This window comes from Theropithecus gelada, chromosome 4 (genome assembly GCF_003255815.1).
Source record: "Theropithecus gelada isolate Dixy chromosome 4, Tgel_1.0, whole genome shotgun sequence".
Classification (NCBI taxonomy): domain Eukaryota; kingdom Metazoa; phylum Chordata; class Mammalia; order Primates; family Cercopithecidae; genus Theropithecus; species Theropithecus gelada.
In genome coordinates, this window is record NC_037671.1 from 58,867,650 (window position 1) to 58,891,242 (window position 23,593).

At 37.4% G+C, this 23,593-nt stretch overlaps 1 protein-coding gene across 3 annotated transcripts in view; it reads right to left on the reverse strand.

Annotated features, from left to right (window-relative positions):
• The window catches only part of LOC112623776 (dystonin), a 485,036-nt gene that overhangs the window by 258,290 nt on the left and 203,153 nt on the right, over positions 1-23,593 (reverse strand). For all 3 annotated transcript variants that reach the window (XM_025384438.1, XM_025384439.1, XM_025384440.1), the window contains one exon: positions 20,363-20,424. In XM_025384438.1, coding sequence (XP_025240223.1) covers positions 20,363-20,424 — 62 coding nt within the window. The remainder of the gene's footprint in view (positions 1-20,362; positions 20,425-23,593) is intronic.

Genomic DNA, 23,593 nt, shown 5'->3' on the forward strand with positions numbered 1-23,593 from the left:
CCTAGGTGACAAAGCAAGACCTCATCTCAAAAAATAAAAAAAAACAAAAATAGGCAAAGATCTGAACAGACATTTCACCAAAGAATGTACACAAATGGCCAATAAGCACATGAAAAGATGCTCAACATTATTAGTCATTAGAAAAATAAAAATTAAAATTACAGTGAGGTAGCACTTCACACCTTCTAGGACTGCTAAAATCAAAGACAATGACAGGTGTTAACAAGAATGCAGAAAAACTGGAATCCTTAAACATTGCTAGTGGAAAGGTGAAATGATGCAACCATTTTGGAAAATAGTTTGGAGGTTTCTTGAAATGCTAAACTAGATCTACCATATGACCCAACAATTCCACTTCTAAGGAAACGTGCAAAAGAAATAAAAACGTGTCTACACAAAGTCTTGCACATTTATGTTTACAGCAGCATTGTTCACAAGAGTCAAAAAGTGGGAAAAAACCCAGATGTCCATCAACTGTTAGGTGGACACATAAAATGTGATCTATAGAATGGAATACTACTTGACAATAAAAGGGAATGAAGGAAGATACATACCACAACATGGATGAACCTCAAAAATATTATGCTAACTAAAAAAAACCAGACAGAAAACAACATATATGATTCTGTTTATGTGAAATATCCAGAAAAGACAAATCCATTGATATGGAAACTTTATCAGGGGTTGTCTGTGGCTGGGGGCAGGGGAGAAACAGGAAAAATGGGTTCAAGGTTTCTTTTTGGGGTGAGGAAAATGTTCTAAAATTAGGTTATGGCAATAGTTGCACAACTGTATAAGTTTACTAAAAATTGTTCAATTAAACACTTAAATGAATTTTATAATACGTAAATTATCTCAATAAAGCTGAGATTTAAAAAAATATTTTAGTCACACTTCCTTTGAAAAAATGGAGTGGCAACTGTGTTCACACATGAAAAATGTTTGTATCTGTCAAAATTCAACAAGAATTAATAATGGTTCCCAGAATGTAAGGCAGAACGTTAGACTATTCTAATATGGGTCAGTACATACAACTGAAATACACTTAAAGGGATGTGTAATTTGTATTTATTGAAAAATAATCCCAAAGATTATAAATAAATAATTAAGTGAAAGGACTGATCATAATATTAATAAATAAGGAAAATCTGTCAGTGTCAACCACTATAAAACCCTTAACCTAGACCAAAGCAGGGGTTATATATTAAGAGGGCAAGAAGCAAATGGAAAGTCATGTGCAAAAGGTTACCAAGCGGTCTAGTTAGGAAACAGATTAATTTGAGTGATAAAGAAAACACTTCCTCAGTTTTACATTAGCATAGGCTTTAACCTTGACACACACGTAACTGAACTGTTACTTGAAAGTCACGTTTGCAATGAGATCATCACTCATGACCACATCTTTCCTCAAAGAGAATTATCACAGAAATAAAATTCTGCCTAAGTAGTAAAGCAATATACTGAACTGGCCTATTCAAATACCATTTTGTTAAATAAATCAAAGAGGAAAGCTCATTCAGAAAAGCAGTTATGGTAGAAAATCACATTCATAGAACCACAGCTGGATTTACATACAGGAAAGGAAAGCCACCTTCATAAACGGATTCAGGGAAAATACAGAAGGCCATCCTGTCTTCACCATTCAAGGGAATATACACAAAACTTTCCCTTAAATTTATACAAAACCTCACCCTAAGCCAGAGGTCAGCAAACGTTTTCAATACAGTATTTTTGGCTTTGAGGGCCATATAGTATGTAACCACACATAAATGAATGGGTGTGGCTGGGTTCAATACAATTTTATTTATGAACAATGAATTTTAGATTTCATACAATTTTCATGTGGTACAAAATATTCTTCTTTTGTTTTCAATTATTTAAAAATGTAAAACATATTCTTAGCTCAAAGACAGTACCAAAAAAAAAAAAGGCCGTGGCTGGATTTGGCCCACAGGCCATAGTTTGTAGACCCCTGTCCAAAGGCTCCTTGGTTAGAATGGAAATACACTTAGGAGGAATTAGCACATTAGTCATTATCAGCCCTTAACTCCTTTAAAGGAGATGAATTATCCAATTGCCTTGCCCTGGCAAATTAAGAGTGGGAACAACTAAGTTTTTACAAAGTAACATTACCTTGTTCTTTTTTGATAATAAAAGTAGTACATGTTTTTAAATTTATTTTTATTTATTTATTTTGAGACAAATCTCACTCTTTCACTCAGGCTGGAGTGCAGTGGTGCGATCTCGGCTCACCACAACCTCCACCTCCCGGGTTCAAGCAATTCTCCTGCCTCAGCCTCCTAAGTAGTTGGGATTACAGGTGCACACCACCACGCCTGGCTAATTTTTGTATTTCTAGTACAGACGGGGTTTCACCATGTTGGTCAGGCTGGTCTCGATCTCCTGACCTCGTGATCCACCTGCCTCAGCCTCCCAAAGTGCTGGGATTACAGGCGTGAGCTGCCGCACATGGCCTAAAAGTAGTACATGTTCTTTTTAGAAAAACTTGAAAGTAGTTAAGACTAAGGAATTATCCTACATTGTAGAAACAAAAAGTGACTGTAAAGGTAAGTAAATAGGTAAACAGCTGAACATGTGCAAAGGTAGGGAGGTGAAAGGTAGAAGATAATATAAACATAGTTGACATCATAACATAGATAACTTCTGTGCATGCTCTGGCAATGTATAGTTCTGATTACATGATAGACCTTCCTTCAACTCATTTTCTGTCTTCATCTCAATAGCCTTAATACTTTCCAATATGAAAACTGAAAGAGAACATGTTAGAAAAAGAAATGTATGACAGAAAATCTTATCACATGAGAATATAATAAAGGAAATGGAACTATCTGGTTGACAAGTTAAAAGAAAAATGCGGTGAAGGAGGACAAAATAGTTTCTTCAAGTATTCAAGAGCTGCCTTATACATCTTCTATCATTCTGGAGGGCTGGCCCAAGATAAGCAGGTGGAAGTTAGGGTATGAGAATTTTAGACAATTAAAGAAACAGCTCAGTTATAATTCAAGAGAACCAAAAGGGTAAGTCATCCATAAATTAGAAAATAATTGACTTATAAGAAGGGCTGTGAGGGCTGGGTACAGTGGCTTACGCCTGTAATCCCAGCACTTTGGGAGGCTGAGGAGGGCAGACCACCTGAGGTCAGGAGTTCCAGACCAGCCTGAACAACATAGTGAAACGCTGTCTCTACTAAAAATACAAAATTAGCCGGGCGTGATGGTGCATGCCTGTAATCCCAGCTACTCCAGAGGCTGAGGCAGGAGAATCACTTGACTCCAGGAGGCGGCGGTTGTGGTGAGCCAAGATCGCACCATTGCACTCCAGCCTGGGCAACAAAAGCAAAACTCCGTCTCAAAAAAAAATTTAAAAAGAAGAGCTGTGAGAAAACATTTCTGCAATGACCACCACATTAACTAGGCCCCATCCAGATTTGTAACTCAAATTAATACAAAATTAATTAAATTTGCTTGAAAGCACTCACTTTAAAACTCTACTGCAGGATTTCTCAAACGGAGGTTAATAGATACTCTTTGACAAAAGATTCCAAGACCAAATGAATTAGGAAACATCGGATTAAACAGCATTCTCTCCCACAGGATTTTTCTCTTTTTAATATGCTAATGTGTACCATAAATCTCTTCAACCAGAAAATGCTACTTTCCAAACTCTTTGGCAAATGGAACCCTTCTCCCCTGCTCCCCGAACCCAGGGTATCCCACAACACTGGTGTTCCTGGGAACCTGATTTGAAAACTGCTGTTTCTCTTCCAAGAAACATGTTTTTATTTACTCTTGTCAACACCAGAAAATTAATTTTAAAATTCAGCAAGAAAGTATTAATCAGAAATTAAATTTGAATTCTATTTAGCAATCTGGAAGACATGTTAAAACTGCTCTATTGTATATACTGCTCAGTACAATCAAAGTGTCCATAAGTGTGTTTCTTTTTTTAAGTTAACATAAAATTAAAGTTAGATGTTTAAGACATTTGGGAACAATAACACACTGTGAGGTAAAAGAAAGGATATTATTAAAACTCATTAACTCAGACAATAGCTCTATAGGAATCATTTCTACTTTTAGAATATGCATGGATACTGATGCTATGTCCTTCTGGTGTAACTGTACTTAAATCTAAGAAATTTTTACACTATTCTCCAAGAATTCAGTAAGTAGAATTGGTATTTGAAGATTCCAAGTGTTGAATTTGTTGGTTTAAAAAAATTAATAATAACACTGGAAGACTGCTAATGCTGTTGTAGAAAACCTAAGTGCTAGAATCTCTGCTCAGGCAGGAGGTTGAAATGCTATGTTGTGGCTGTGACTCTACTGGGCTACTGCTCTGCAAATTATCTAATCTCCGCTCAACTCAACTAGTGATATGATGGCTCACAAATAATCCAAAAAATTGTCTGCCATGCACTCACAGAATCTCACCTCACACTGTCATATCCATGCAAGAAGGAAAAACTGGTGTTAGAGTGGTTCTTGGCCAGACCACAGAAAACACATTCCTTATTTAGAGCTCACTGTTTAACTGGCATTCATCAATGTAATACTATTATAAAACCACTATGGCTGCATATTGCAGGCATTCTTCCCTTTTCAATATACAGGCAACGTTATGACTCAAATACATAAAAAAAAATCAGGACCACAAGCCACTGTTAGAGAAGACAGGGGGACAAATCTGAAGCTTTTTGACAATCTTAAGGGTCTACAGATACAAAGATATATAATAGTCTGTTTTACACACACACACACACGCATTGTGTTCAAAACTGTATGTACATTATTTCATGTAATATAACCCCAGTAAGAGGGCACTATTCTTATCTGTTTTACAAATGAGAAAACTAAGGCCTAGAAAGGTTCAAAGTCATACCACTAGAAAATAGTTAAGGAGAGATGAGTCTAAGCAGCTCAATCCAGAGCCTGTGGTGCTCTTAGCCACCACACTGTGCCACCTACCCTGGGTCCCAAAGTACAATGAGAGAAAATGTTGCAAAAAGTAGGAATATCTTAGAATAACTAACCACTGAGGCAGACTCCAGGTATGACTAGCTTACTACCCTGTTGACCTTCCTATGCGCAGCTGACTTTTCTTCCTGAATCTATCTGACATTCCACTGGAGATTTATTTTCCAGTGGGATAGCTAATGTGCTCTATCATTCACAGACTACAGTGAATGAGGTTCCCATCAGTCTTTCTTCATGATCCTAGCTGAAACCAGCTGTTCTAGGAGTCCAAGATGAAACATGAACACTCTGGAAAAGAGAGTGCCTCAGGAAGACACACACATGCACTGGGCCCCTGGGTAAGGAATGGACAAAGAAAAGGAGTTAGGTACTTTGAAATTTAAATCTATTTGGGAATGAGAGGAGGAAACCACTCTTTCTCCTCTAGTATATGGCTTCTTGAGCATTTAACATCTGTAAGATAGGATATGCATTAAATAAGATCTAGAGGGCTAGCCTGAGAACAAGACCAGTTCTTGTTCTATATTGTAACAAGTTTCACCCATTTAGGGAAATGCAATTTCAGTCCTCTAAAAATGACTTATGAAAGCTCCCATTCATATATTAAGAACTCTATACATATGTAGCAGCAAAAACTGACATATTAATGAATGCCATGGGTTCCTTAAATTTTAAACCTAGTGGATTTTCCAAGAGAGTTTTTTAAATCACAAACAAGATTACTTGAAATTTTTTGATAAAAATGTATTTAAGCAAACAACAGTGTCAGAATATATTAACACTATACATCAACAACACTGTGCCATCCAGTCAGGTATGAATTCCAATACTTTTAGAAGTACGCAATAGCCTTTCCAGCTTTAACAGCTTCCCTTTGAAGTCAGCCCTCTTTTAAATTTTCACAACACAGTGATTTCTTCTATATTGTATTAGGATCACATGACTCAGTTTCCAAACTCCTCAGCAAGTCCAATTCCTTCCCTGGAAGGAATGGCCTTCTACCTCTCTGATTACAGGCTTCATTTCCTTTGCTACTTGTCTTCCTCTGTCAGTCCCTCCATCAGACTAAAACTAGTCTCTGAAGTCTCCCTCAGGTTTGCAATATGGTAAACCCTCACTAGAGCCTGGAAATGGGGTTTTCTATTTGATTCTATGGAAAAGAATATATTAGACCTTCAAAGAAACCTGGCTACATCTACAATAAGACAACAGTGGTTAAGAACAGCAAAGTCAATTAGTAACTTTGGACAAATACATTAATCTCACCTATGAATATGAGTAAACTTCCTACTACCTAGCTATAAATGGAGAAACTGGTTTATCCAGAGGACAGAACATAGAAAGCAGTCAGAAAAATGAAACCTAACTTGGACCCCACTGGTCAACCTGTTGGACTTGGGGCCTCAGTTTCTATACCTATAATTAAATAGACCTTTTCAGCTTTATAAGAAGAAAGTCACCATAAGTTTATTTTTCTTTTCCTGCAGACTAACGTTTAGCTCATGCCTACCAAAGCAAGCCTTTCACTTCTCCATCATAGAAGTAATATATTATACTAGTGGGAAAAAAAAAGCTTTATTTAGTTTCATATTCATTCATTACACATCAAATTCCTTAGTACGGTCTGAGGAAAACAGCAGTGTATCAGACAATATGCTAGAGGCCGCAGATGCGTTGTTTCTTTTAACAGACATAACCCCATCCTCATGCAGCTTAAAGTCTAGTTTTGAACAACAAACCAAGTCTAGTGCTTTAATCCTCCTACTACAGAACTGTAAAAGGAAAATAAATCTTGGGGCCCCAAAATCACTAAGCTAAAGGGAAAAGTTAGGAACTGCTTAGGGCAAACCTGCCTCCCATTCTATTCAAAGTCACCCTCTGCTCACTGAGATGAATGCATATCTCATTGCCTCCTTTGGAAAGGCTAATCAGAACTCAAAAGAATGCAATCATTTGTCTCTTATCTACCTGTGACCTGGAAGCTACCTCCCCACTTTGAGTTGTCCCACCTTTCTGGACTGAACCAATGTACATCTTACACATATTGATTGATGTCTCATGTCTCCCTAAAATGCATAAAACCAAGCCGTGCCCCAAACACCTTGGGCATATGTCTTCAGGGCCTCCTGAGGCTATGTCGCGGGCACACGTCCTCAACCTTGGAAAAATAAACATTCTAAATTAACTGAGACCTGTCTCAGATTTTCAGGGTTCACAGAACACATACACTTCCAAAGTGAAGATCTGCACACGATTTAGAATATGTTGGCACCACTGAACAAAGTGAAATTTTTTTTCTCCTTTGAAAAAGCCTTAGAAATTACCCTTTTCCAGCTAAAACAATGACCTTCAGGAATTCTGCTTGGCTTCTTCGCATACTTTTATCTGTATCTCTAAATTCTTGCATAGTGTGTCTACTGAAGAAGAATGCAAATAGAAATTTATAGCTACATAACAAGGCCGGGGCATACCAGCCAAGATAGAGTATATGAGGGAATGCTGAAAGAAATTACAGTAGAGCAAAAGGCCATGTGCCCTAGCATATTGCTTTCTTTCTACACCTCTGTCTCCATTTCTTCTTCATGATTCAAGATTCTGTGTCTTTCTATTGTGGCATAATGCAATGGCATGATGTAGTTCTGTGGAGCCAGGAAGGACGAAGGACTAAATCTCAGCTCTGCCAACATTTTAGCTACTTCATGTTGGGCAGATAACTTATCCCCCCTGAGCCTCAGTTTTCTCACTGATAAAATAAGGATTAAATCAGAAAATGTATGTAATGTATCTAGTGCAGGGCCAAGCACATAATAAGCACTCAATAAATGGTATTGATAGTGGTGGTAGTAATAATGATAACAAGGAATAAGAAAGTCAAGAAGAAGAAAAACTATAAATTGACCACAAGATAGAACTAAAGTTATTTGAGGGAATTACTGAATAAAATTTTGGCGTTCTTAATTTGAAAAGATAGTTCGCAATTTTATCAACAAACACTAAAATGACTTATAATTGCTTAAATGATCCTCATAAGAAAAAAGAAAAAGTTTGTCTTCTTGTCATGAAATAACTTTAGGTTCAGAAGATATTTTGCTATTAATCCATTTTTCCATTCTATATAAATAAGTTCTTGTTCTATATTCTTCAAAAATGTCCATTTCATAAAAGTCTCCAAAAAGGCTATAGAAACTATTTCCAATTAAAGCAGGCTGGCAGGGCATGGCGACTCACATCTATAATCCCAACATTTAAGGAGACCAAGGCAGGAGGATCATTTGAGAACAGGAGTTGAAGACCAGTCTGGCCAACATATTGAAACCTCGTCTCTATTAAAAAACACAAAAACTTAGCTGGAAATGGTGGCTCATGCCTGTAATCCCAGCTGCTCAGGAGGCTGAGGCACAAGAATCCCCTGAATCCAGGAAGGAGAGGCTGCAGTGAGCCGAGATCATGCCACCGCACTCCAGGACAGATGACAGAGCAAGACTCTGTCTCAAAAAAAAATAATTAATTAATTAAATAAATAAAGCAGGTTAAAAAGACATGACACTTAAATGCAATACCTGACCCTGGGTTGGTCCTTGCCCTCGGGGAAGAGAGGATGATGAAAAAGATCAACACACAAGACTGAAATACAGACATTAAAATATTATTCCAATATAAATTTATGAAGTTGCTAACTGTGTGGTCCAAAACAGAATAACCCTATTCTTAGGAAATACATACTTAAGTATTTAGAGGTAAAGGCTCATAGTATATATAACTTACCCTCAAATGGTTCAGATAAAAAGTACACACACACACACACACACACACACACACACACACACACACACACACAGTTGGGGAAGGGAGAAAAATAAAGCAAACCAGGTAAAACATTAACAAGAGCTCAATCTGGGTAAAGAGTATATCAGTGTTCCTTGTACTACTTTATTTTTGCAACTTTTTAAAGTTTAAAATCTTTCCAAAAAAATAGTTTAAAATACAAAAATAAATCTCTGGTCCATCTCTACTTAGTAGTCTTTCACATATCTTCTCATCCAAAATTGTCATGTGATTATATAATCTTGCTCTTGGAAAGCATATCAGACACCACCTAGTTCACCTTCCTAACAATACACCAATCAATTCTTTTCCATTTCTGATAGGTTATAACTCAAGGCCCACATGATTTTGGTGGAAATTCCATGATAACTAGGGAGTGCTCTGTCCCATGAAGCTATCGGTAAGGGTTTTATATCAGGCAGTTGTAACTATTCATACATGTAGCAGGCTGAATGGCAGCCCCAAACATATCAAGTCCTAATCCCTGGAAACTATGAATGTTATCTGATTTGAAAAAGATTACAAGTTTGTGTAATTTGTCACAGCAGTCATAGGAAACTAATACTAACATTGTCCCTCAGTAACTGTGGGGAACTGGTTCCAGGACCCCCCAAGGATATAAAAATCCACAGATGCTCAAGTCCTTAATATAAAATGGCATCATAATTACATATAACCTACATATATCCTCCTGGATACTTTAAATCATTTCTAGATTCCCTGTAACATCTCATACAATGTAAATGTTATATAAACAGTTGTTATTCTGTATTGGTTATTTGTATTTTTTTAAATTTTGTTATTTTTTATTTCTGATATTTTAGATTCATAGTTGGTTGAATCTTCACAAGTGAATCCTCCAGTATATGGAGGCCCAACTGTATACCTTTAGATCAAAAAACACTTACTGGGCACTGAGGATGTATCAAGGTATTTTTTACACTGATCTTAAATCTTCATTCCTGAAACTATCCAGTAATATCCTCCTAGGATTAAATAAGTTGAACACTGCACCCTTTCTTACATGACTGCCCAATCAATATCTGAAAGCATTCTGATCACCCTTCCCCTTAATCCCCTCTTCTCAAGACTACTTCTCCAAGTGCTTCCATCCTTCCTCATCATCATAGATGCCTCCTTGTAGACACTTTCTCTTAAAACGCATTGTCATGAACTGTACAAAACAGTTTGGTTGTGGCCTCCCCAGGGAAGAGTACAAAAAGGCTATGCACCCTCAGCTCTTTTAAGATAGCCTAAGACAGCATTCAGCAGCACCACTGTTGTAAATATGAGGTCAACAAACCCCTAGTCTTATCACATGGATTACTGCTATGACAGCCCTTCTGCACCTACAGGTGGATATTTCAACCTTTGAGCAGAACTTCACATTTTTCATTGCTAAATGTTGTCCTTTTGATGAGACCAGAGGTCAAACTTTTAAAATTACTTCGAGGATATATTTCATTCATCTATTACAAAGGGTATTGTTCCTGTCTGTAAAACCGATTAAGTGTGCCTTCCCTGACTTCATCCAAGTGTCTGCTACAAAGCAGAGGGAAGAACAAGAGAGAGTTCCCTGGGCTAAGCCAGTAGTCACCTCCCTACAGATTTCTCATCCAGCGAGGATTTACTGAGCTCCCATGTCCATGAAGACAGTCAGACATGTCATGGAATTCACGATACAGTTTAGTTCCCTAATGCCTGTGTATGAAATGTAGGATTCTTCCTAAAATGCCAGCATGTCACTCTTGTTCTCAAAAACTTCCAACAGTCTCCTTGGCTAACCAATCATATCTGTTTCTTATCTGGCTTCATCTTTTTCTGTCCAACCTGATCACCTTCTAGCAAGCCTTAGCAGTCCAGCACACCAGCCTCCCTGTGACCCCCACCCTCCTCTGCACCTAGCTTAAGTCAAACTCCCTGCCCTGGCACAGACTCATACTACTCAAAGTCACCCCAAGTCTCCAGGCTCTGACCTCGTAAAACCCTTACTGTTTGTCTACTCATTCTGGCACTTTATCATATGCTGCTGTACATGACTGTTTAATAGTTTCACACATATATATTTAATATCTCCAACAAATGGCAAGCTATAAAAAAGCAGAGAACTTCTCAAACTGTATTTCAAATACAGCCCTGGTTATACTAGAAGTGCAACATACAGGTCTATTGAAAGTAAGCACAGTGTTACTGAGAGAAGAGAGACGGACCCTCTCATATTGTTTTACATTGTTTTATACTCAAAAAAAGAAAGAGAAGCAAAACTAAAGGTAGGTAGCCCAGCGCCTAGGAACCAGACCCGAAACCAAGGAACCAGACCCAAAACCAGGCCTGGGCCAGCCTGACCTAAACCTGGTAGTTAAAGATCCGACCCCTGACCTAACTGGTTATGTTATCTATAGATTCCAGACATTGTATGGAAAGGCACTGTAAAAATCTCTGTCCTGTTCCGTTTCGTTCTGATTACTGGTGCATGCAGCCCCCAGTCACGTACCCCCTCCTTGCTCAAATCAATCACGATCCTGTCACACGGACCCCCTTAGAGTTGCGAGCCCTTAAAAGGGACAGGAATTGCTCACTCGGGGAGCTTGGCTCTTGAGACAGGAGTCTTGCCAATGCTCCTGGTCGAATAAACCACTTCTTTCTTTAACTTGGTGTCTGAGGAGTTTCATCTGAGGCTAGTTCTGCCACATTATTCTGGACTTTTTTTTAAGTGATTAAGGAATTTATCACCAATAAATCATTATTCTTCATGACAGCAAAAAAATTCATAATTTCTTAATCCCAATCTGCTACTTATCTAAAAAAGAATCTTTCATACTCTTCCATATATCTCTTACAATCTTGAAGCTGTCAACTATTTTTTCACATTTATAAAAACCTGATTTGCAAGATTGGCTCCTAAATTCTACACTTTGGGGTGTTAATCAGACATTTCTCCAAAAACCAACTCTTCCTTAACTACATACACTGTTATCTCTTACAGCATAACAGACATAACTTAAATGTGAAGTCCTATTTGTAAAGGAATCAGACCAATGTCCAAATGTCAAGTTCAGCTTCGGCCTTTTTTATCTTTCATCACTCAACTAAAAATTATTCTCAAGAATTCAGTATAACAGAAAGTGCAAAGAATATGGATTCAGGGAGAGTGAGGTATAATTTTAACTTTCTCCTTAGAATTCTGTGCAGCCTACAGGAAGTTAGGTAATCTCAGCCTTATTTTCCATAGCAGCCTTGAGAATTACTAGCTGTATGCCCTTGGGAAATTATGGAATCCGGGTATCAGTTTCATCATCAGTCACACAGGGGTAACAATAATCAGGACCTGTCCACAGGATTGCTGTGAAAATTAAACATATTAAGACATGAGAGTGACAGATCCTGGTTAGTTCTAAAACAACATTAGCTGTATTGTAAAGTACTGAGCATACAGTAGGGGATCAATGAAAGATAGCTACTATTAGTCTCTACACTATATTAGAATACTTACTGGTTATGCTAAATGAAAGAGATGGTTATTTATATGTTTATATCCATTTATCTACGACAGAATTCTCAAAATATAGCCCCAGGTCAACAGCATCAGCATTTTGTTAGAAATACAAATTCCTGAAATTTGTTAGAAATGCCAGTTTTCAGGCCACCCCAGACCTAGTGAATCAGAAGCTCCTGGCATGGGGCCCGGCAATCTTAACAAGCCCTCCAAGTGAGTTTGACAAGGCTACAGTTTAGGACCTACTAACATAAATCTAAGGTCTGGGGAAAAAAAGTCTTATTTGTAGGTTTTAATACACTCTACTAAGCAGTATTTTTCATTAGTCCTTTATAAAGTTAATGCTTTGAAAATTCCCCTATTTTAGCTGGGCGCGGTGGCTCACGCCTGCAATCCCAGCACTTTGGGAGGCTGGGGTGGGCAGACCACCTGAGGTTAGGAGTTCGAGATCAGCCTGATCAACTTGAAGAAACCCCATCTCTATTAAAAGTACAAAATTAGTTGGCATGGTGGCACATGCCTGTAATCCCAGCTACTCAAGAAGCTGAGGCAGGAGAATCGCTTGAACCCGGGAGGCAGAGATTGCGGTGAGCCGAGATCGCACCATAGCACTCCAGCCTGGGCAACAAGAGCAAAACTCTGTCACAAAAAAAAAAAAAAAAAAAATTCTCCTATTTCATCTGAGTCCACAGATGTAAAATTTTCTCGTTATGTAAAATTTGATAACTTTGCAATGGTCAAAACCACAGAGGAAACAGAGTTTTTTTTTCTATTCTCTAAATGATTCCACTGTGTTCTCAGCTTGAGGATTTATATTTTCTTCCCGCCACCAAATCAGACAATAAAGAATAGTGTGATTGATTTGGTGGAGTCATGAAGTCACTGACTTCACTATGTGGGCAAAGAATATCTGTGCCATGAGTAAATTAAGCTTTCCAAAGTCATGATGGAAGAGTGATAAAATCTGTGATAGTTGGGTGTCTCCCATGTAGTAACCAAGTAGATGACTCACAAACAGGGTGTGTCCAACAATGGCATCCAGGGCCTCTTCCTCTCCAAATGCATTTATGTGTCAATAAATTAAAGTTTACAAAAAGAAACAATATTTAGACCAAATAGCCTCTTACAAATGTGAAGGAATAAATTTACAATATAGCTGATCAGGATTGAAGAATATATTTCCACCATTAATTGCCAATTAGATGGATCCTATGCAAGGAAACCACATTATATAGACTTCTCTGGACTCCAACCTTCCCCTAAAAATCATTCACCCCCTTAAATTACTCCTCCTAAACATAGTCTCTCATGGCTCAAGTTCTAATTCCAGGTCCAAGTAAGTGATTAAAGGGAATCTTCCAATGATAGCTGTTAACGTGCTTCAGAAAATAAAGTCCTTCCTTCTTTCTCTGTCCCTCACTCCATTCCCTGAGAAAAGCAAAAGCTAAATCATTACTTAACTCGTAGGTGTCATTTCTCATATTGTTGTCCTATGAATTTCTAGACAGCAAAGTGCACGAGATGAGTAACAACAAGTAGTTATATAAAACTCTCTGATATAAAGAGGGAGTACCTAGTGTCATAGGTAGAACAGGCAGAAATAAATGCTGTAAATGACAAAAGAATGTCATCAATTTTATATTTTGGAACACTTCTCCAGGTAAAATTTAGCGAACTGAAGACACAGGTATTTCCAATAACAACTAGCTCTTACTCTAGTTCTGCAGTTTAAATTATGCTAAAGAATAATACATAAATGTTCCTGACACCAGTAATTTATCTAGAAACCATGATTTGCAAGGTAAATTGATCTGTGTGCTAACCGCACTTTATTCTTAAAAGTATTCTGAAGAATTATGAATCAAAAAGAAAACATTCTTAGCAGAACAGTCAGTTTCAAGGGCAGGCTTAGTCACACAACTGAACCACTGGAACACTAAAATTTAAATACATCTGGAAAAAAGCCACAGACGTCTGCTCACCAACAAATACAAGTTTTAATTAATTCGCCGATTTGCTTTAAACAAATGTAATTTTAGCTCTGAAAAATACAAAATAAGGCCACATTAATTTTTTTCTGGAGAAAAGGTTACATTTTAAAAGTTCTCAGGGCCCACCCCCAAGCAGCCTTGGCCCAGGGCTGGGGTGTGCAGGGCACCAGGATGTGAGTGGGAAAGCCAGATGGAGCAGCAGTGGTTGAAGGCCAGGCTGAGGGCTTGGCGTCAGCCGCTGAGACTATACAGAGTTTACTGTCATCTGCTGGACTGTTGAGTGAAAAATGTTCTCTGACCTGATCCTGAATTTTCCTTGATAATCAAAAGATTAAGAAACAGGGTCACACCAGGTTACCCAGACTGGACTCAAGAGACTCTCCCACTTCAGTCTTCCAAGTAACTGGGACTACAGGTGTGCACCACTGTGCCTGGCCCAGAACTGTTTTCTTAATTTCATTTTTGGATTGTTCTTTGCAAGTGTATAGAAACACAATAGTTTGTTAAATATTGATATTGTATGCTTCAACCTTACTGAACTCATTTATTCATTCTGGTCGTTATTATGGTGGTTTCCTTGGGATTTTCTTTAAACAAGATGCTATCATCTGCAAATAGAGATGGTTTTACCTCTTCCGACTCAGCAAAACCATTAATAAGAGATTGAAGTGTTTCATTTCATTTTCTGGCCTAATGTTCCTGATTCTTTCTAATGTTGTATTTCGCTGTTTGGATGTATCATAATTATTTTTACCAATCTCTTATTGATGAACATGTAGGTCACTTCCAACCTCTTGCAGTTATAACAGTGCTGTAATAAATAGTTTGGGCTTAGAAAGAATTTAATAATCACGAAAATTTTGTTTTCTTATAAAGTTGCTTTAATATTTGATATTAATTGTTACCCTATCTAGATATTTTAAATGATATAATAAAACAAATGATGTCACAAATAAAATACTTAAATTTTTAAACAACAATATTTTTAGAGATTGCTTTTTTCTGGATAAACAAGGACTTTTAAATCAAGGAACTAAAAATCTTGAAATTTTTAATAAGGTTCCACGTTCCTAATTTTAATGGGTGCTAGTTCACAAGTGCTAGTTAATTCTTCACTAATCAGCCAGATGAAAGTGGAGATCCAAAGGGACCCTCTTCTAAGGAAGCAACACATGCAAAGCTTAAACATAAATGAGACCATGGTTTGAAACTATAGAGTGGCATACACTCGGTTAAAAGCAATTTGATCATCACGACCATTTGGGCTAAACAGCCATTTGGTTGAAAAGGAATATCCCCCAGTTATGGCTTTTTTTCAAGTATTGGTAATTTTGGTACATCATAGGTTGTTTTTCAAGCTTTTGTACCAGAGTTTTCAGGAAAACTTTTTCTAATAAATGCTTTTGTGTTTCTAACTGATTTTCCAAAAACATTTATAATTTTGACTTTTTTCCTTTTAATAAGCATGCTTTTGAAATAAGCAAAAAAAAAAAAAAAAAAACAGTAAAAGAAGCTATATCAAAGAGCAAAAAAATCCTCACCAAATATTTTAAGAAGAAAATATTTATGCATATAAATGTAACAGTAACTTACGCAATCATTTAAAAGTTCCACAATGTTTACTTTTGCCAGTTATATAAAGTTTTAAAAATTGACCATGCCACTATCAACCCTGAGCACTGTATATATGCTTTTTTATAGCTACATAAATCACAACTACCCAAGTCACAAAAATTAGCAAATAGTTGAAACTAGAAGGTAAGAAAAGTAAACGCAACTCCACATCCAAGGGGGACCTGCTGGGATCTGCGACCTATTGCAGTGCTCAAAGAAGTCAAACACTGGACACAGCATCTCATTCGAATTCATATTCTCATTTCACGACTTCTAGTGCAGCTCTACCAGTAGTAGCTGTGTGGCAAGTTTAACCTATTTTTAAATGAGGGAACTGAACCAGAAGATTTGGAAGACGCCATCCAAGTGTGACTCTAAGTAAAATTAACTTTGAGGTCCAAAAGCTGCCAACCTTTCAGAAGTATGATGAGTGTTCATTGACTTCCTTTCTGTGAGAAGAATGTGCGGGAGAAGAAGAAAAGGAGATTTAAAAAAGGACTCCAGGCCCCCAAATAAACCTTTAAAAATCTGTGGAGGGGTAGGCAGGGGCAAAGAGAGCGCAGCTAACAGGATTACCATAGGTAAGCCATTCAGTGTCCCAGCAGGACTCTAAAGTAAAAAGGCAACACACCTATTAATCTTCTCAAAAAGATTCTGAACCCCAAACTGTAGCTTTTTCTAAAATGAATAAACTAAAAGGAAAAGTACTCAATGTAATAAAAAGAGACACAGATAAGGGAAGTAGATAGGCACCAAAAGCAACTTACACTTAACTTCACAATTTTGACACCATCCAAGTCAACCCACCCTTCTACACCATAAGCTCCCATTAATAGAGTGCCTAACAATATGCCAAGCGCTATGCTGTATGCTTAGTTAGACTATCTCATTTAAATCCTCACACCAAGCTGGCGTTACCACCATTTTACAGATGAGGGCATAAAGAGATTAAGTTCACACAAATAATGAATTGCAAAGCCTGGACACATCCCCGTTTACCTGACCTCAAAGGTGAGGCTTTTTCTGCACCTCTGTTTGGTGTACATGTCACAGACTGATAACCTTGCAAAAGACGTTTTCCTTTCAAAGATAATTTGTTCAAAGTTAACACAATATACCTTTTACAAAAATGAAAAAAACAAAAATCCAGTAAAGAAAGGCCTGTCTGGAGACTAACCCCTCAAGCACCTCACTGTCCAAAGGAACAGAACAAACAAGAATAGTTCTTGGAGTCATGACAAGGGTGAAAAAGGCAGGGGGAAATAAGTGAATAATATTAAATTTAAATTAACAAGATAAAAATTCAGAAAAGACAAAACTTTTAAGAATTATTTAAAAAATAGGGAACACATCCCTAGCCTGAGTCAGCACTCCAGGCAACTTATTACAGAACACAAAGCCAAGGACAAGAACGAAGGGTCTCCAGACCCAGGTACAGGGCTCCTTGAGGGCCATCCAATGTGCATCTCCAATTCTCCCTTTCTCTCCCTTCTCTGCCCCATGATTTAAAGATTACTTATGCCTACAGTTAAAAAAGGCAAAACAAAAAAATACACATAGAAATATTTTTATCTGAATGATCCTACTCCCATTTCTTCTCTCCTTACTCCTCGTCTTTTATTTTATCAACTCATTTTTTCATGATCATCCTTTCCCTTAACATGCATATAACATGATCCCATTTTATTAAAAGCTCTTCAAACAACACATTTGTCATTAATTGGAAAGGAATATGGTAGGCCCCAAGAAAGATATAGGACCTACTGCTCACCTTTCCCTGTTTCACCCTGAATATATTCATCATTCCAAGTAAAGAATATAAGAAAACCAATACAGAAAAAATATTTTCCTAATATTAAGATGTTTTATCCAACATTTATATATTTACTTTATATGTCCCACTAACTGCATTATGACCAAATGGCCACCCAAACAAAAGTGTTCAACAATCCTCTAAGTCAGACAAAATGAGGCTGATTGCCTAGTGCAATGTTTCTTTCACCAATTTTAGGTCCAGCATAGAAAAAAATCCCATGAAGACTGAATTTTTTCTGATTAACGAATAATAACACGAACCTTAGCAGCCTGGTACCCCAAAATGTTTTGGGATATTTAGTCATTTTTCTTCACTTGAGGTTAATGCTATAACTTCTAGACATAAAAAAAAAAAAAAGCAAGATAAGAAGCTATGTTCTGACACACTTGCGTTCTCTATTAGAAATTTTAGTGCACAACTCAGGATTAAAAGTCCACACTGAGCTGACACTAAAATAAAACAGAACAAGAACTTAAGCACCTAACTGGCAGCGTGAGTTAGCCAAGACCATATTGTCCAGCTTTCCCCCTCCCTAAAGTGGCTCCTTATCTAATAAGAGCTAATTTTAAATTCTGACCCATCTAATAAGGGCTAATTTTAAATTCTGACCCATAATAGACTTCAGGAAACAAACTAACTTGATTACAACCCTAAGCAGTTAGACTGGCATATATCTATCTATTGGCTACTGTGACTAAAATACTTATTTTCCCAATTCTTCGTATGTTACAGCAGAATTAAGTCTTATTATCTTGGAGATCTATCTAGGAGGTCATTTTGCCAAAACAAAAAAGGTACATATTCCAGGAAAATCAAGATTTGATCACTTGCTGTCTGACTTTAAAGACTACGTATGTGTAATCACTACATTAAGCCACCTCGAAGGGCTGCTGGAAGGACTCAACAATTTAATGTATGCAACGTGTATTAAACATGGTGAGAATATTCTTGCCAGGCACTATGATGGGCCCTCGGAATAAGTAGTACAGCCTCTGTCCTCAAACAGCTCAACTAGTATTTTGACGCTTTTAGCAAAAGCAGTCTCTTTATACTAAATCATCTAATTTAAGAACCATTCATAAAATGAAAGGCCAAGTCCAACATGCTTGGCACACAGTAGGTCCCCAATAAATATGTCTAGTGCCAGAGATACGGTTCCCATAAGCCATTTCATTTGTGCTTCTACTTTTCTCTGGTGTCCACTGCCAGCATCTGTGACTTGATTACCAATCTGGAACCGCAGTAGCTACAGAAGATATGAAGCAACCCTCTTTGCTTCCCTACATATGCCCACCCCTAGATCTCCATAGCTACAAAGACTGCTTAGGCCAGCAGCAGCCACAGGGGTGCCTCTTCAAAGAGCTTGCTTCCCTTAAAGCCACCTCAGGGATAGGAAAATCCCAATGGAGTCTTCAGCTCCAAAGGTCCACACCCCAAACTTTACAGAGGTGTCCTAGCCTGTAAGGAAGAGATCCTCTCCCATACAGTATGTGCAGAATGAAAGAAAAGCTTGGGAGAGGACAGATGAACTGCCACATGCAACATCAGAATTCACAATATATTTCCTCACAAAGCAGAGGGTCTCAACCTTTTATCGCTTGTGATTCTCAGCCAGAGAGTGGGTGATGTGCCCTCCCTGAGGGATATTATCAGAATTTGAGAAAAAGGTTCTGTCAAGTGGTGAGAGAGACAGGACTGACACATCTCTAAGGTAATTCTGACATGCCCCTGAAATAAAAATCTCTTTTACAGAAGATGATTAGATGTTATTTACATTACTGGTACCACTCTTAAGCTACATGATAGTTTAAATAAGATTTGTTGGCTAGCTTAAATATTTAAAATAATGTTTCTATGCGAGAAAACTCCAAATAGAAACATGACCTATTTCAACTTTAGGGCTCTCCATAAAAGGTGGGAGAAAGGGGAAAGTGACCAATAGTTTATTGTGAAATCCTAAGGATTCCTTACACAAGATTTACAGAAGGGCTTCAATGGGGTCCAGTAACTCCATGAAATTATATGCAAATTTTGTGTCTATCTATTTTCTGGATAGTTTATATTCTCAAAATTACCCATGGTACACAAGTAAATATTAATTTAAGAACCACAACCATTAACTGCTTCATAGAGAAAGTTAAACATAAGCACCAATTACTGGATTAAATTAAGTATAAGAATAAAATTAGTCTAGACTTCTGTCTCTACAATATCTTTATTCCCATCTAACCTTCTGCCATCCACATAAATCTGATGCCAGAACTTGGTTTGAATCTTGAGAGAGAGAAAAAATCTTACTAAGAAATGTAGGTTTTCCATGCACTAACATATAAATATGTACAGACTTCTGAAACTGTTGAGATTTTATAGATTCCAACAACAGGTTTTACTAATGTCACAGAATGCACTGCAATCACTGGGTACTTATCTTTCCACTTCCATCATTACCCACCGTTCACACACCAAATAATTATAGATGCCTAAAATGCATGCAAAATTCTCTAGAATTTAAACTTTCAAGATGATTTTCAAAAGCTGTGCTTCAGAACTATATAATCAATTGCTGAAAAATAAACTGAAATATTCAAAACAATTCCAGGAAGTGAATGAAATAAAAACTGACCTTCATGAGATGCTGATTTATCCATTTTGTAAACGTTTTCTTCTGAACTTTGTCCCGTTCATCTGGAAGAAAAAAATATATATAAAGATAAGGTTGGTAAAATCTATGAATAGATGACCTTGTGGTCATGGATATAAACAAAAATGAGATATTTAAAAGATATGGTTCAGTGTATTCAAAGTTTCTTGTTAAATTTTGGAAACTTCAGGCTCTCTGTAACAAAGTGTTTAAAGATCTGCTTGTCAGGTTGGTCTCTTCCCAATACTGCATTTACCAATATTCCTCCATTAAACAAATGCCCTCTGCCCCTCTGTCCCATAACCCTTCATCACCACCACCACCACCACAAAGTTGTCTAACCTCAGCCTTGTCATTGCACTGAATTTCCCAAAGCACTTTACCATATGTATGTCCCATTTGCTCTTCACAGCCATAAGAGGGAGGGTAGGTAGTGTTACTCCCATTTTGTAGAATAAGAAACCAAGACTTAACAAGGATAAAAGACTTGTTCATGATTACCCAGCAAATAGTTTAAAGTCTTGACAAAAGGCAAGGCCTAAATTGAGACTTTTTGGCTTGACGTAGACTCTGGCTGAATATTAATTATTATGCTTAATTATTCAGTGGAATCACTATACTTTTTTTTTTTTTTTTTTGGATACAGAATCTCACTCTGTCAGCCAGGCTAGAGTACAGTGGTATGATCTCAGCTCACCGCAACCTCCACCTCTGCCTTCCGGGATCAGTCCCCCCAGTAGCTGGGACTACAGTTATGCACCACCATGCCCAACTAACTTTTTTCTTTTTTTTCTTTTTTTTGTATTTTTAGTAGAGACAGGGTTTCACCATGTTGGCCAGGCTGGTCTCGAACTCCTGACCTCAGGTGATCCGCCCACCTTGGCCTTCCAAAGTGCTGGGATTACAGACGTGAGCAACCGCACCCGGCCTATGCTATTTCTTTCCTAGAGTTCTGTGTTGAACTGTATAACAAAGAAATGCCCCAACTAGATCTTCACTGTGGACAGTGATCCTGCCCTGGTTCCTACAGACAGTGCAAAGAAGAGTGACAAAAGTTTTCTTCTGATTTAAGGAAAAAGAGCAATTGGAATGCTGTGGTCCCTCAAGCTATTATTTCAAAGGAGAATGAGAATCATCCAACACCTACAGCTAGCATTCAAAACCATATTATACTATCTTCCTCCTCCCTACCTCTAGACAGCAATTCCTTACTTTCTTATTTCCTTCTTCTGTCCTTTCTGCCTCCAGTGCTACCTCTTTTCTCCTTCCCTGGTGGTCTTCTTTCCTCTTCTACCACAATTCAGATGTTCTCCATCCTTTCCCTGGGGGTAAGATATGTCTCAGTCTCTTTCTTCATCTCTTTTTCTCCTCATTCTTCAATCTCTTTTTCTCCTCAATACCTCCTCTATTGTAATATAACTAGAGTTTCTTTGAAAATGTTTGTCCTATTTATTAAAAATGTTTATGTTCTCTAGAATAATTTGAATGTAAACAAAAATATATCAACTGGGGAAAATATACACAATATGAGACAAATGTTACTAATATTATTACAAAAAACCAGCAATAAGAAAAAGATTAACACCATAAAGCATAAGTGGGCAAAAGCAGACAGTTAATTAATTTTTAAAAAGGTAATGCCCAAGGGTTGAGTGTGGTGGCTTATGCCTATAATCCCAGCACTTCAGGAGGCCAATGAGGGCAGATTGTTTGAGCCCAGGAGTTGGAGACTAGCCTGGGCAACATGAGGAAATCCATATTTACAAAAAAATACAAAACTTAGCCAGATATGGTGGCATGCACCTGTAGTCCCAGCTACTTGGGAGGCTGAGATGGGTGGGTCATTAGAGCCCAGGAGGTCAAGGCTGCAGTGAGCCATGATGGCGCCACTGTACTCCAGCCTAGGTGACACAGCAAGACCTTGTCTCAGAAAAATAATAGAATAACAATAAAAATGTAATGCACACAGGTACTCAACCTCACTAACAAATAATAATAATATAAAATAACACAGATAAGGCTTTCTAACTTATCAAATTGCCAAGATTTTATTTTTTAAAAAATTTCATGTTGAAAAGGACATAGGAAGCAGACACACATATTGCTAATGAAAATGTCGTTTAATTTAAACTTTCTACACCTGCATTGTTCAATACTGTAGCCACCAGTCACATACACCTATTTAAGGTGACAAAGTTAATTAAAGCAAAATAAAATTAACAATTCAGTTTCTTTGTTGCCCCTAGTCACAATTCAAGTGCTCCACAGTCACATGTAGCTAATGGCTAACATATTGAAAAGCACAGAAACAGAATATTCTAATCATCACAGAAATTTCTATCAGCACTGCTCTAGAACAAAGCTCTATTGGACAGCACTGCTTTAGAATAATTTGATATAGACTAATCCCATCACCACAGAAGTTTCTGTCAGACAGAACTGCTCTAAAACAAAGCTCTATTGGACGACACTGCCCTACAACCATGTGTCGATATACATAAAAAGCCCTAAAAATATCTACGACCTTTCCCAGCAAATCTACTTCTAAAATCTATTCCAAAGTTATAATCACAGAATGTAAAAAATGTAACTATGAGAATATAAATCAGAGTGTTTACAATAGGAAAATAAAAATTCTGAAAAAACACAAATGTTCAAGAAAAGGAAACAGAGAAATTTTAGTAAAGTGATACAATGGTTTGTTCAGATTCAACTTGTAAAACTACTCAGTGATAGCATTATCATTTAGAGGTCTCCTAATAAGAACGGGAGGCAGGACAATAAAGTAGTTTTTATTTCATAAGCATTTCTTCTCCAAAGTACCTCCTTGAAACACCTTCCATTTCCTATCACTGTCAGGGAGAAACAAAATGTGCTTATATACAGTCTATCTTTAGATTCTGCCTATAACACCTTTTCAGTGCCCCAAACTTCTAATATACTTCTTGACTTAACACTGAGTACTTAAAAATTAGAGAAACGGGTGCAGAAAGTATTCCCAGACAGTAGAAGTTTGCAAATTCTGAATATAAATGCTCAGAATTCATACTAAATTTTTTTTTCTTTTTTTTGTTTTCTGGAGATGAAGTCTTGCTCTGTCGCCTAGGCTAGAGTGCAGTGGCATGATCTCAGCTCACTACAACCTCCGCCTCCCAGGTTCAAGCGATTCTCCTGCCTCAGCCTCCTGAGTAGCTGGGATTACAGGCATATGCT